The 12,836-nt window shown below is 47.7% G+C and overlaps 1 protein-coding gene across 9 annotated transcripts in view; it reads right to left on the bottom strand.

Annotated features, from left to right (window-relative positions):
* Positions 1–12,836, bottom strand: part of SPTAN1 (spectrin alpha, non-erythrocytic 1) — a 58,483-nt gene that overhangs the window by 37,731 nt on the left and 7,916 nt on the right. For all 9 annotated transcript variants that reach the window (XM_044926419.1, XM_044926417.1, XM_044926421.1 and 6 more), the window contains exons 2-10: positions 9,944–10,183; positions 8,825–8,950; positions 4,999–5,139; positions 4,669–4,815; positions 3,228–3,361; positions 2,917–3,061; positions 2,680–2,834; positions 1,844–1,979; positions 83–184 (exon numbers count right to left, since the gene is read on the bottom strand). In XM_044926419.1, coding sequence (XP_044782354.1) covers positions 83–184; positions 1,844–1,979; positions 2,680–2,834; positions 2,917–3,061; positions 3,228–3,361; positions 4,669–4,815; positions 4,999–5,139; positions 8,825–8,950; positions 9,944–10,180 — 1,323 coding nt within the window. In that variant the 5' untranslated portion in view covers positions 10,181–10,183. The remainder of the gene's footprint in view (positions 1–82; positions 185–1,843; positions 1,980–2,679; positions 2,835–2,916; positions 3,062–3,227; positions 3,362–4,668; positions 4,816–4,998; positions 5,140–8,824; positions 8,951–9,943; positions 10,184–12,836) is intronic.

Genomic DNA, 12,836 nt, shown 5'->3' with positions numbered 1-12,836 from the left:
TGGCGAATGCAACATCTGGATATTTAAGGATGGATAACAGCTTTCAGAGACTTTTATTAAAAGACCCTTTCTCCTCTCATACCTTCTCCCTCACTTCATCTGAGGCGTAGTGACCAGCTGCAAGCAGGGCCTGTCCAGACTCATCTGCAGATTTAAAGCTATCTTCATGTGCGTCAATTTCACCCTAATGGGGGGGAAAAGGGACAATTTATGTCCACCACTTTGTAACAAAGAGTAAGTTGTTGAATTTTGTATAACCATTCAAATCAGGAATATCACATCTAGAATGAGGACAAACCAAAGAGGACGCCAGGTTTGCTAGTATCAGCCCAGGTAACCACACCGGAGAGCATAGCTTACTAACAAGTCTGCTTCCTACTGGCTTTTCGTGCCATCTGTCAAACCATCAAGTGTCCACATATCTACAGGGCCCGAGCTCTCCATCATCTGTTCCACTGGTCTATTTCAGGTCTCCTTGTGCCAGATAAACTTATGATTTTATAATAACTGGTAGGAAGAGTCCCTCCTCTGTTCTTCATAATTGTCTCAGCTGGTTTTAATTTTTTTTTCCTTCCAAATTAAATTACTTTCACATTTATTTATGTGGCTCTAGTGGGTCTTGGATGTGGCATGTGTACTTTTGGCTGTGGCAGGTAGGATCTAGCTCCCTGACCAGGGGCTGCACACAGGCCCCCTGCACTGGGAGTGAGGAATCTTAGCCACTGGACCACAGGGAAATCCCTTCCAATTTTATTTTAAAATCAGCATGTTTCATCTCAGACACAAAGGCCTCTGGGCTTCTGCCTGGAACTGCACTGAATACATACATCCTGGGGAGAATTTGCGCCTCTACAAGCAATCATTCCACCATGCCCACCCCTTTATTCTGTTTCTCCCCTTTCCTCAAAACTGTACAGCTTTCTGCACACATGTCTTAAACAACTTTTGTTAGATTCCCAAGGACTTTATATTTTCTCATGCGATAATTAGTATTTTTAAAAATTACGCTTTTAACTGCTGCTAGTCCAGAGGGGACTGTCTGACTTTTGTATATTGATTTTTTATATCTAGCACCTCAGAAGATTTATAGTAATAATTTTTCAAACCTTAACAGTGTTTTCCAAAATTACTTAGCCACAGAAAACCCTTTTCTTAAGGTATAAAGCCTGTTAAGATCTCATAAAACTAATTTCCCATGGACATACTTTGGAAAAAGAGCAGATTATGAAGTTTAGATTTACTCAAACCAACCACGAAGTTCAGCATTTAAAGATTTTTCAAGATGGCACAGGATACATATGCAAAACAGCAGCATCTCCACCCTGCTAGAGCTTGGCCCTTTGATTTTATGAATCATGGTTAAATGAGTTACATATCAGGAGAGTAACCATCTATTCGGAGAAGGCAATGGCACCCCACTCCAGTACTCTTGCCTGGAAAATCCCATGGATGGAGGAACCTGGTAGGCTGCAGTCCATGGGGTCGCTAAGAGTCAGACACGACTGAGCGACTTCACTTTCACTTTTCACTTTCACGCACTGGAGAAGGAAATGGCAACCCACTCCAGTGTTCTTGCCTGGAGAATCCCAGGGACAGGGGAGCCTGGTGAGCTGCCGTCTATGGGGTCGCACAGAGTCGGACATGACTGAAGCGACTTAGCAGCAGCAGCAACCATCTATTAGAAGCAGAAAAAGCAAGACTCCAAAGGCAAAACCAGCCCCAATCCCCATGGTGAGAGCTACCTGTGAGCAAGGTTTCAGCCACTCCAGGCTGGAAGTAACAGAGCTACAGCCACACACTATAAGCTCACGGCTTTACTTCTGGAAGATCCTGGAAACACTACCTTGTGCTCCTGATGCCTATCCAGCAGGGCTTCGGCTCCGGCCACATCGTTGGCAAGTTCATCTGCGTTGATGAGGGCTTTCATCTCAGTGACCCAGCTGGTGAGGTCTCGGAAGTCGGCAAGGAAGCGCTGAAGCCTGGGAAACCAAAGGTCCATAAGCAGAGGTCTCCAGGGGAGGCCCCGGGTGGAAGATGCCACCCCAGAGCTCCAAATTCTATGTCCTCAAGAGTCTAACAAGTTATACAAACTCTAGCCCTGGGAAAGGGAGGACTCTTCCAATCTAGACTAGCAAAAGACGACTGAAATCAATCCTTCAGAATTTAGGCTCTGTCCATCACTGTAATTCCCTGAGCTTGTCCCTTATGTTCAACTTCCTTGTGATTCCCAAATTCAACTCCTAGTTACTAGTAAGAAATACTATTTCCCTTTCAATTTCTGATTTACTCAATTTTAACAGAATATTTTACATGATGCTCAGATTGCTAAATACTTATTGCTAATAGGTATTTCCACTTATATTGGTTCTAACAAAGTGATACGGACTGGAAAAAAGACATTTACAAAGTTATCAATACTGTGCATTTATATACAAACACCACAAAGTTGTCACGTCTCTAAATATAATATAGAAATACATTAATATACAACAAGGAAATATATGACAAATATAGTAAGAAAAAGTCTTCTGCATCTTTTTACTAGAGGAAAGCTATGAAGCTATACCAAAGCTGTAACACGTTCTCCTTGTTACAGAGAACTAACCATCAATTCTGACCTCAACTCTAAAACAAAAACTTCACAGTACAGGCTGTGGAGCCCTGGAGGAGTGCTTCTACCTGTAGGAATCGTTGAGACGTGCGTGTCTCTCCGCGGCCAGGGTGCGGATCTGCTCCCAGTTGGTGATCAGCTCCTCTCGCTTCACCTGGATCTGGGTGGCACTCAGAGGGTGGGACTGCTGCAGGCGGTCAGCCTCGGCACACAGGGCTTTGACCTGGAGACACACGCTCGTCAGGGCTGCTCTTCCGACCCTGGCGAGTAACTCAGTCACAGAAACAGCTGCCTTCCAAACCCACCTTGTCCTCCAAGGCAGCAAGATCTCTCTCCAAACCCTCGTGTTTCCGAAGTAAAGCCTGGACGCTGGCCAGGTCCCGGCCAAAGTCATCAGAGGCCATTAACTGTTCCTTCTCCTTAATCCAGCTGATGGTCTCGTCCACATCCCTACAACACAGAGGCACCCGTTTGTCTGTAGCTACGTCATCCATCCGGGACTGGGATGCCACACAGGGCCGAGACCCAGTCAGCCCCACACTTTCTTCAACTCCCTGTAGGCTTCACCACACCCGGCCGGGAGACCCCATTCCTGCAAGCCCCCTCAGCTTGGTACCTGTTAAAGCGTTGGACCTCAGCTGCCCCGAACAGCTTCCCCTGCCGCTGGAGGGCCAGGCCCTTCAGCCGCTGCCAGGCCGCATTCACCTCGTCCTGCTTTGTCTTGATCAGCTCCTCCTCAGGGTGCTGCTCCTGGGCCAGGAAGGGCAGACACGACACTCAGACCGGCACCTGTGGCCCCGTCACTGCTCACCTGGCCTTGGCTCCCTGACATGTCTGCCTCAGCAATCCTGACTGTTCTGAAGAATCACTGGCTTTTTGTGTGGAATGGAGGGAAGCTCCTTCCACGGGAGCTTCATTTCTTGTTCTATAAAAAGGCGAGAGCCCTTGTCTGCGCCCAGGAGCCATGTGGTGCTTCTCCAGAGCAGTTCTGGACGTCTGTAGCAGCCCCTGCACTGACATCCTGCAGCGGCGCCTGCCTGGGCGCCTCACGAACGACTGCTCGCCCCAAGTTCAGGGTGTCCGCTGTCATCAGGCTACCGAGAAGCACGCCTGCCCAGAAACATGGCTTTCAGATCTGTTCCTGACTTCACACTGGAGACACTCCTTTCAAAGTCTCCTTCCTCACTAACCACATTGTGTCTTGTTTAAATAACAGGTAAAGTGACAAGGCAAAGCACTCCTGGGCTGTGGGACCCCCTGTGGGATCTGGGGTTTGGCCCGCCTGCTCTCCTCGGCACGACCCAGGGATGGCCCAGGATCCTGAGGATCCCATGATCCTGTCATGTGGAAGGCGAGGTTATGTCTGAGGAATGCTGGTTCTCCTCTCATCACTGAGCCAAGAGGAAACAAATGCCAGTCCTGAAGGATCTACAGGTTTCAAGTGTGCACCCCCATCCCCCAAATCAAGTTTTCCCTAAAGCAAAAACTCCTGTGGTCACTGTACTGGACATCTCTGGAGCCATGCAGGGTGGGCAATGATAAATCAGCAGCGATAGGTGGTCCCACTCCCCTCTGGCTGCAGAGCTCCCAGGGGAGAGCCTTGTTTCATTACAGGGCTCCCCCGCTCCCAGGAGTCCAGGGAAGCTCCGACTCAAGAAGAGTATTGAGGTGGCGGTGGACTCCTGCCAACCCTCTTCAACTTTCGCCACCACACCCTAGTCTGAGAAACCCTGACGCCCAACTTCAACAGCCCATAAAAGCTTCACCAAGCTCTACCTGAAAATGGGCGGAGTAAAGAGATCAAATGAACTCTGCCCTTCCTGCCCACAGCCACAAGTTGAAAAGTGTATTCTAACGTAGGAGTGAGCAATACTGCTGCCTTATTGAGATCTAAACAGGACTCAGACATGCTTTATCAAAACCTGCTCACCCAGAAACCAGGCACCTAATCAAAATTTTCCTTCTGGAAAAATTAATGAAGTTGTATCACATTAATATTAATGTAAAGGCAGTTACCATAACGCTGCTATGAGAACACGCAGCACTTTCCCATTTACCTGAATGAGCTTGGCAGCGAACTGGTTCACTTCATTGACTCTCTCTTCGTGGGCAGCCATGTCTGTCTGAAACTCTTCGAATTTCTTCTGTAACACCTCCACATGCTCCAGGTCCTGGCCCAGCTCCTCAGACGTCACAATGGCTTCCTGTTTGGGGACCACAGCAGAGCCAGAGTCACCAAGACACACTCGGGCACAGTGGCTCCCAAAACCCATTATGAAATGGGTGCCAGAGGGGCTGCAGCCACTTCAGGGTCGTGCAGTTTACTGCGTGCTCCTCTCCTAGTTAGGAGGTCAGGGTCATGGCATCTCCCTCCTGCTCAAACGTACCTTGTCATTGATCCAGTCCATCACGTCCTCACACTCCCGCAAGTACTGCACCAGCTTCTGGGCCTGCAGCAGCTTGATGCCTTTCTCCCGCATCTTCTCCAGGAGCAATTCCCACTGGCGGTGCAGCTCCATCAGACGAGTCTGGAGGTTAAAGAGCCCCACACCCCCCACATGAGAGCCACGTCTGGGGGACCTGGCTCCTCCACGGAGCTCCAACCAGCTAGACACCTCCCAGAGCTCTGAACCAGTCTTTTTCAAGATAATGCCTACGCTGAAGGGAAATGGTAAACTGAACTGAGAAGACGTAAACACGCATACTTCACAGTGTTTTGGTAGGTCTTAAAGTTGACCTATCAAACAACTGACCTTTTGTAAGTATGTGTATTCTAGTTTACTCCAAAGAACTTAACTATTATCTTATAATTACCAATTATTATTGATATATTATTGGTAAGTCTTTAGGTAATGTTTTTAGTTCTTATTAATTGTTAAGTTATGACAGTGGGATTTCTAGGTCAGAAGACTTGGGGAGGGAAAGATGAGGTGTCATCGAGGAACAGCAGCAGGAATCACTGAAGGGTGTGTCCTGAATTCACAGAGGTAAAGTGGAAAGAACAAGAGGTCCTGAAGGCATCATACGTGTAAAGAAATAATTACAAGGCACAAGTGAAGAGGCCTTAGTACAAAGGAAAAAAGATGGCATCCTGAAACACAATCAACGTTCAAAGAGGATTCGTGGCCTAAGTTGTTTTGGTGCTTCTGTGAGAAGATACAGCGTGTGGTACACAGTTCATCCCAAGAAAGGCTGACAGCAAGCTGCACCCAGGTGGCAGCCACAGGTCCAAACAGTCCCTTCCCAGCATCTTGGGTTCTCATAGCACAGCCCTAGTAAGGACTCGTCGGGAACTGGGGCAATTATCATCAGTTCATGCTTAGGCGATGTGTTCTGGCATTCTAACCCAATTTCAGGGTGCTGATTATGCCTACCCAAGATACTGGGAGTTTCTGGGTCACACAGACAGAAACGAGTGACACACACACACACCCCGCCAGGAGAGAGGCCTGGGGTCCACCCATCGTCGAGACGCCACTCCCCACAAACTGAAAGAGTGAAAGCCACAGGCGAGTCGACGTGGGTGGATTCTCTTAGAAACAAGTACGGGTGGTTCATTTGAAAGGAGAAAACAGTGGGAGGAAAATAAATGCTCACACAATTCAACTTCCACCACGACAGTCACTTTCATTGCCAATGGTTAAACCAGAGTCCACCAAAGCGAAGGAAGTGACGGGCATTCCCAGGCAAGCAGGGGCAAGGCAACCAACGGCAAGTCCATATCCACCTACTCGGATGTGGGAGCCAATGTGGGTGGCAGTCACTATGGGGCGCCATGCCGTCCGGTATGGTGTGAAAGTCTAAACCGGTGACAGACAGGTTATCCAGGACATGGTCCTTCACACACCACCCACCTTCCTCTATGTTAACACTGACTGCCCAAACTAGGCTACTGAGTTACCGGGCCAGACCAATTACCAAGTGGGATGACTGTGGGATCTGGGTGCATGAACATTGGGATTCTATGAGAACCTTTTGCTCAGGGGAAAAAAAAATTTCTTCATTAACTTTTGGCCTCACTGCACGGCATGTGGGATCTTAGTTCCCCGACCAGGAACTGAACCTGTGCCCTCAGCAGTGGAAGCGCGGAGTCTTAATCACTGGACCACCCAGGAAACCCTCACTTCACTCAAAATGGGGTCACAGAAGGCTCCAAAAATCCTTCCCTACAAGTCAGCTGTCAGTCCCTCACATCTCTCGCTGCCACACCCTCCAGGGAAAACCGGGGCCAGGCCTGCTTCAGGACTAAGCAGCTTTCCCACTGCTGTGTGTCTCATCGTGTCAACACTGCAGGTCTGACAGAGGCCAGTTTCAGAAGCTCACTGGCGTGTGAGAGCGGGAGCGGGCAGGGCGGCAGGTGCGTGGGGAAACGCGCCGACAGCTGGCGGGGTGGAGCGGAATTCCTGGCTGACTCAGGTGGGTTTCTCAACAGAGGCCTGAGCAAGCAGGAGCAGCTCTGAGGGGCAGTCAGGAGAAATTACGGAAAGAAGGTAGGAGTGAAACATGGGCTGGGAAAATAAAGCGAGTAATTGTGACCAGAGATTGAAACACTGGTTCTGTCACCTGTTAGCTGTGGGAACCTAGGCAAGTCACTCAAACTTCTAAGCCTCTGTTCCTACCCTTCTAGGCTACGGTTCCCTCGCAAGCTTCCCTTGAAGATTAGAGATAATGGATGTAAAAGTCCTGGTGAAGTGTTTGCACCTAAATGGCTGCTCACAGCTTCTCAACAAAGAGTAGCTAGTGCTTTCTAATGCTGCTTTAATAAGATCTCTTAAGAGGGAAGAGGGGACTGAAGGGAGCTCTGGGTCTCCTGCCCTCGGACTGATTACTAAAGCCAAACACGTCATCTGTATCTCACGTTCCCTGTAACCTGATTAAACTAGCCCAGAGCAGCCCCATTCACTCTGGCTGATTTCATTTACAGTAAGACTATACACAAGAGTGGGGAAATGGGCAGATATGGCTGTGCCATGTGGCATGCAGGACCTTAGTTCCCCAACCAAGGTCTGAACCCGTGGCCCCCTGAAGTGGAAGAGCAGTCTTGACCACTGGACCACTAGGGAAGTCCTATGTCTTTGTATTTAATTGCAGAGACATGTATTACACTGCCCAAATGGGTTCAATGTAGTAATTAAATGATTGGTCATACGGCAATTAGAATTTACTTCCTATTTACAATCATTCCTAGTTAACAGTTTATTATTAACAATATAAGGCTAATTGCAAGTCTTCAATAAGAGACTGCACAGTATATGAGAGCAAAAGAGACACTACAAGTATTTACTGCTAAAAACCACTAGACGAGATCCTAAGGGAATGACGTCCCTGTGGATGTTCCACCGTGGATCTCACTCAGGGAACGGCAGAGGAAGGAATATTTCTAGCTGGGGCTTAAGAATGTAGCTTCCATCTCAGTCTTTGGGACTGCCTTGACACATCAAGGACTGAAAAGGCTGGTCCCTCAATGGAATGAGACTTAGGATAATAAAGAACAAAACACGTAGATAAGAAAGAAATCAAAGACAGAAGACAGCATCCAGTCATGAGAAACTAAGTCTGCATACCTCACCCTAAAAAGCCTTGTTTTCCCTTAATACCTTGGCATTGGAATTGTCAAAACAAAACAGAGAAAAACTAATTATGGCCCCAAACCCAACGCATGGCACCCAAACAAGTCAGACAGAGTCTGAGGACTCCTGCTTCATAGTCAGTTACACAGCCAGGGTCACCGACCAACAGGTAGCACACTGTGAGGTCATTCCTCACAGCCGGACCTTTAACAGGCTTGCTGACCAGACCTCAGTAAACCCTCCTGGGGCAAGGCACCAAGATCCAGAGAGAGCTTCCTGACACAGAACCTGACGGTGTCTGTGATTGATCGCACTCATCTTTGTGTCCTAATCCCTAAATTCACCAATATGTTCTTCTCTCCAGTGATCACTCTTCTTCACAGTCTACCTGCATCCTTGTTTGTTCTATAAGGAGAACATTAACTTCCTCATCGAGCACACGCATGCTTCTTTACAGGCATACTGAGTCTTTGTATTACAAAGGCAGGCTACAGGGAGCTCCATTAGGGTACTTCACAAATTCCTTTAAGAAACTAGGAAAATCTATCTCCTCAGGAACCCAAACATATGGGTAAGCATTAACCCACACCCATCCACCAGCCAGACAGAGGCAGGCCATCACGCCAGGAGGGCCCCAACTCACCCGGATGGTTTCGGATGCGAAGTGCCCTTCTGAGATCATCAGGTTACCAGTCTCATCCAGCTTCACGATGGCGCCCGAGTTGGCCTGCACCTCAGCTTCAAAGGCTTGATGCTTCTGCAGCTTGCCCTGCCGGGGAATCGTGAAGTGAGCGGCACACCCTTCTGCTCCCTCCCGCCCCCCCGTCCCCCCCCCACGACTATTCCTCCCCGCCTGCATCCCACTGCCTCTCATGATGGACCCTCACGCAGCATCCCACCCATCCCCTACCACCTCAATTACGCAAAATTATGCCTGCATCTACACCTGCCCCCTGAAGCCTGGCACTGAGGACCGCAACTTGGCAGACAGCAAGATGCTACAGAATATCCTCATTTGCTTCTCTATCAGGAAACTAGCCTTTATGGACATCCAATCCCTCTCAGAAGTACAGAACCATACTGAGAGCTTTTTCTTGGCAGGTACTGTTTATCCTGGACTAAGCCACTCACATTCATTCATTACATGACACTTTTTTTAGCTTGTTTTAGCAGCCATACTCTTTGACTGACTTGATTCACTACATTCCATTTCTCAGTACCTCTGTTTAATCACATGCAGAGCTGGGCAGGGCCTGCCCCTTCACCAGCGTTCATCATTTTCTCTTCTCAGATGACTCTGGCATAATAAAAGAACCATGGGCACAACCACTGCGCCACTTACTAAAAAGAAGTCTCTCACCAAAATGAACGAGAAGAAAGGCTTTGTCTTTTTTTCAAAAAACAGCTTTATAAACTTTCACCAGCAACAACACTGAGTTAGCATACCTGTCTCAAAAACACATACTCCAAGAGATCAACCCAGATCTTTCCTGAAAAAAAACTGAAGGATCACCAATGGTTGCCAAGCAGTGGACTGAGAACCATCAGCTTAAAACATCCCCACAAGAGAAATTAGAACCTGCAGGATTCCACATTCATGCTCGCTGATACAATCACTAAAGGCTTTTCAGAATCGTGAGTCAGTCCTTCCTGATGTCTGGCCTACGTTCTCCCTGCCACTCAATCTCTCAAGGTCATAACTCAGTACCTATCTTTGTACAAATTTTGAGTAATGACATTTGAGCTCGCATCTCAGACGTACCTGCAGGTTGGTTGGGTCTTTGTAATTCTCATCCGAGGCAATCTGAAGCTTCTCCTGAATCCATTTCTCCAGCTCCTCAGCATCTCTTTGGAAAAACTGGAATCGGTAGGAGTCTTCAAGCTTCTGGCGCCTCAGGGTCGAGAGCTCCTTGAAGCGGTGGTATCTGTCCAGGACCTGCTGCCGCCTCTCCTGGATGTCTTCTGCTGTCTCCAGCACTTTGACCCCGCTTGGGTCCATTTTCTGAAAAGGCAGCAAGCCCTGAGTTAAGCGCAAGACACCAAAATAGACTGAATGGAGATTTAATGGAATTAGCCTCTTGGAAGGAAATAAAGAATTCTGAGGGCCTGAGCAGATAAATGAATTGCAGGCCGTCACTTCTCAGGATTTAATGGTGAAGCCCAGACCCCATGCTTCGTAAAGAACAGCTGCCCATGTGGGTCCCTCATAGGACACTTCACCAGCACTGCAAAAAAGAGACCAGGTGAGAGATGTGAAGGAAAGAACTATGATCTGTGCTGTCAATTCTACAGAGCTTTGAGAATTCAAAGGAAACACCAACTTTGGAGCTCAAAGAATTACTGAGAAATTCACTCAACAATCCTTTCATCTGAGCCTGTGCATTTCATGGTGTGAAGATTAGAGAACATTTACTCTTAACTCAGCTTTTCCATCTTTCTCCATCTCAGCCTGTTACTCAGTGAAGAAAAGGGAAATGATTATAAAGTAACAGTCTTTTTTCGGTGTTAAAAAATAAAACAATAAGTCCCCTTAAAAAAAATAAAGTGAGTCTTTAACATCACAAAGCAATAGAATTTACCTAAAGTAGTGGATTTCTCAGTTACCGCAAAAAAAATCAATCCTACAAGTCTTCATAGGGGTGCCAAGAGCCTGGGCAACGAACGGGCTTTACTTCCTCTGAGTGCACAAAATTAAAAATCACATTATATATTAAAAACAAGAAAGATGAAAAATTTGTCCTACCTGACTCTTACCTGCTCCAGTTAACCACAAACTCAGGCCAATTGAGTAGGTGGTACTTCCCCACAGCACTCACTCCACCTCAACTTTAAACTCGGATTTCCAGACAGTTTCACCAAACTTTAACGTCAAAAAGAAAACCTGACCTATTTGTGGCAGAAAACAGTACTTGCTCATCTCAGGAATTAGCTATTTTATCCTCTAACCAAGGAAGGACGCCCAGAAGGAAACAGGTGCAGACTAACAACAATGAGCAAGTACGCCTGTCAGTGGCACATGACCTCGTCTGAGCGGCCTTCCCGCCCTGAGCCCAATTTCCTAGAACGACTAAAAATGCCAGGTGATAGTGAGATGGTCCCAAGACCCTTCTAACTTTATATTCTACAGAGAAGAGTCTGTGACTTGGTGTTTTAAAAAAAAAAAAAAAAAAGACCAAATAAGCTTTATGGTCTCTCCAGTTGTTTTTGCATAATTTACACAAGACAGAAAAATTGTGCTGCCTGAGAAACATTTGAGAGCTCTTCCCATGATCTGTTCGCCTCGCCCAGCCAACAGGAAAGGATTAGTGGGTCAAGGATTGGGTACAGAGGCCCCTGTGCGCTTCCACTCCCTGCCCCCACTGCTGGGAGCTAAACAGCACTGCTGAGCTCTGGGCAGTTTCCAGCTCTTGAGAGATTAAAGCAGCTTCAAGAGGTTTCGAGAAAAGCACGGGCATGCACCCAGCCAACTCTGAGGACTATCTTTTTGTGAGGAGACCTGTCTTCTGAGGGAAAAGAATACGATGGCACTTCAGCCTTATCACCCGCCATTCCTTTCAAGTTCCTCTCCACAGAGCAACCAGTTATTTTTGTTGTTATTTTCCTACCACAAAGTCCAATTTATTTATTTGTTTGACTGTGAAGAGAAACAGATTCTTTGCCACGTCATTTCCACGTTTTGAAACCTTTCCTGGCTCCGTCTCAGAGAGGAAAGAACCCATCTTAAACTTTAGCTGGACCTTCCAACCTGACCCAACACACCTGACTGGTAGGTCTCACCCACGGCCCCCGCCCTCCCTCTTGGCACAGAGAAATACCCTCCTCCCAAACACATTATCCTCTCTAAAGACTCCAGGCTGGTTGCTCAGGCTTCCTTTGCCAGAATGTTCTGTCTTTCCTCTGTCCAGATAACTCCCCTTCAGGTCAGTACGAGCTGAAATGAGCTACTGCAGGATCTCGCCTCCTTACGAAGCTGCACTCGCTTCTTCCCTCCCTCCTTCTCAGATTTAATCACACTTCTCTGTAGATTTACACGGCACTTACACATACTTCCCGCGGTATAATTAAGACTGAGCAATGCAGTATCTGTTGTGTCCTGATTCCTAGCAGACAGAGGTCATGAACAAATGTTTGCTGAGTGCTCCTGGAGCAGCAGCCCCGAGTTCACTGGTGAAAATAAAGAGAGAGCTCAGCAGTCCACCTGGGTTTCATTTTCCATATTGTTCAGGTTAACAGCTAGATTCTGTGACTGAATGAACTGCTAGAACATGCTGACTGAAGCTACACCACGGGGTGTCAACTTAATGACCAGACCTTAATGACTGAGCGTGGGCGGCCCACACCCAGGACAGCTGCACCCTTCACCTTGGCAGGGTGGGACCTTAGGAAATCTGGTTCGAGAAGGCAGTTTTGAGCATCTGGTTGCTGGTGGGAGGGGATGGGGGAAGGGAGAGTTAGGGAGTTTGGGATGGACGTGTACACTGTGCTGTGCTTAAAGTGGATAACCAACAAGGACCTGCCGTATGGTAAGGGAACTGCTCAACGTAATGTGGCAGCCTGGATGGGAGGGGTTTGGGGGAGAATGGACACGTGTATGGCTGAGTCCCCTCACTGTTCACCTGAAACTATCACATTGTTAACTGGCTATACCCCAGTAC

The sequence above is a fragment of the Bubalus bubalis genome, chromosome 12 (assembly GCF_019923935.1).
Source record: "Bubalus bubalis isolate 160015118507 breed Murrah chromosome 12, NDDB_SH_1, whole genome shotgun sequence".
In the NCBI taxonomy this organism is placed as follows: domain Eukaryota; kingdom Metazoa; phylum Chordata; class Mammalia; order Artiodactyla; family Bovidae; genus Bubalus; species Bubalus bubalis.
This window is presented reverse-complemented; position numbering and strand designations above follow the sequence as displayed.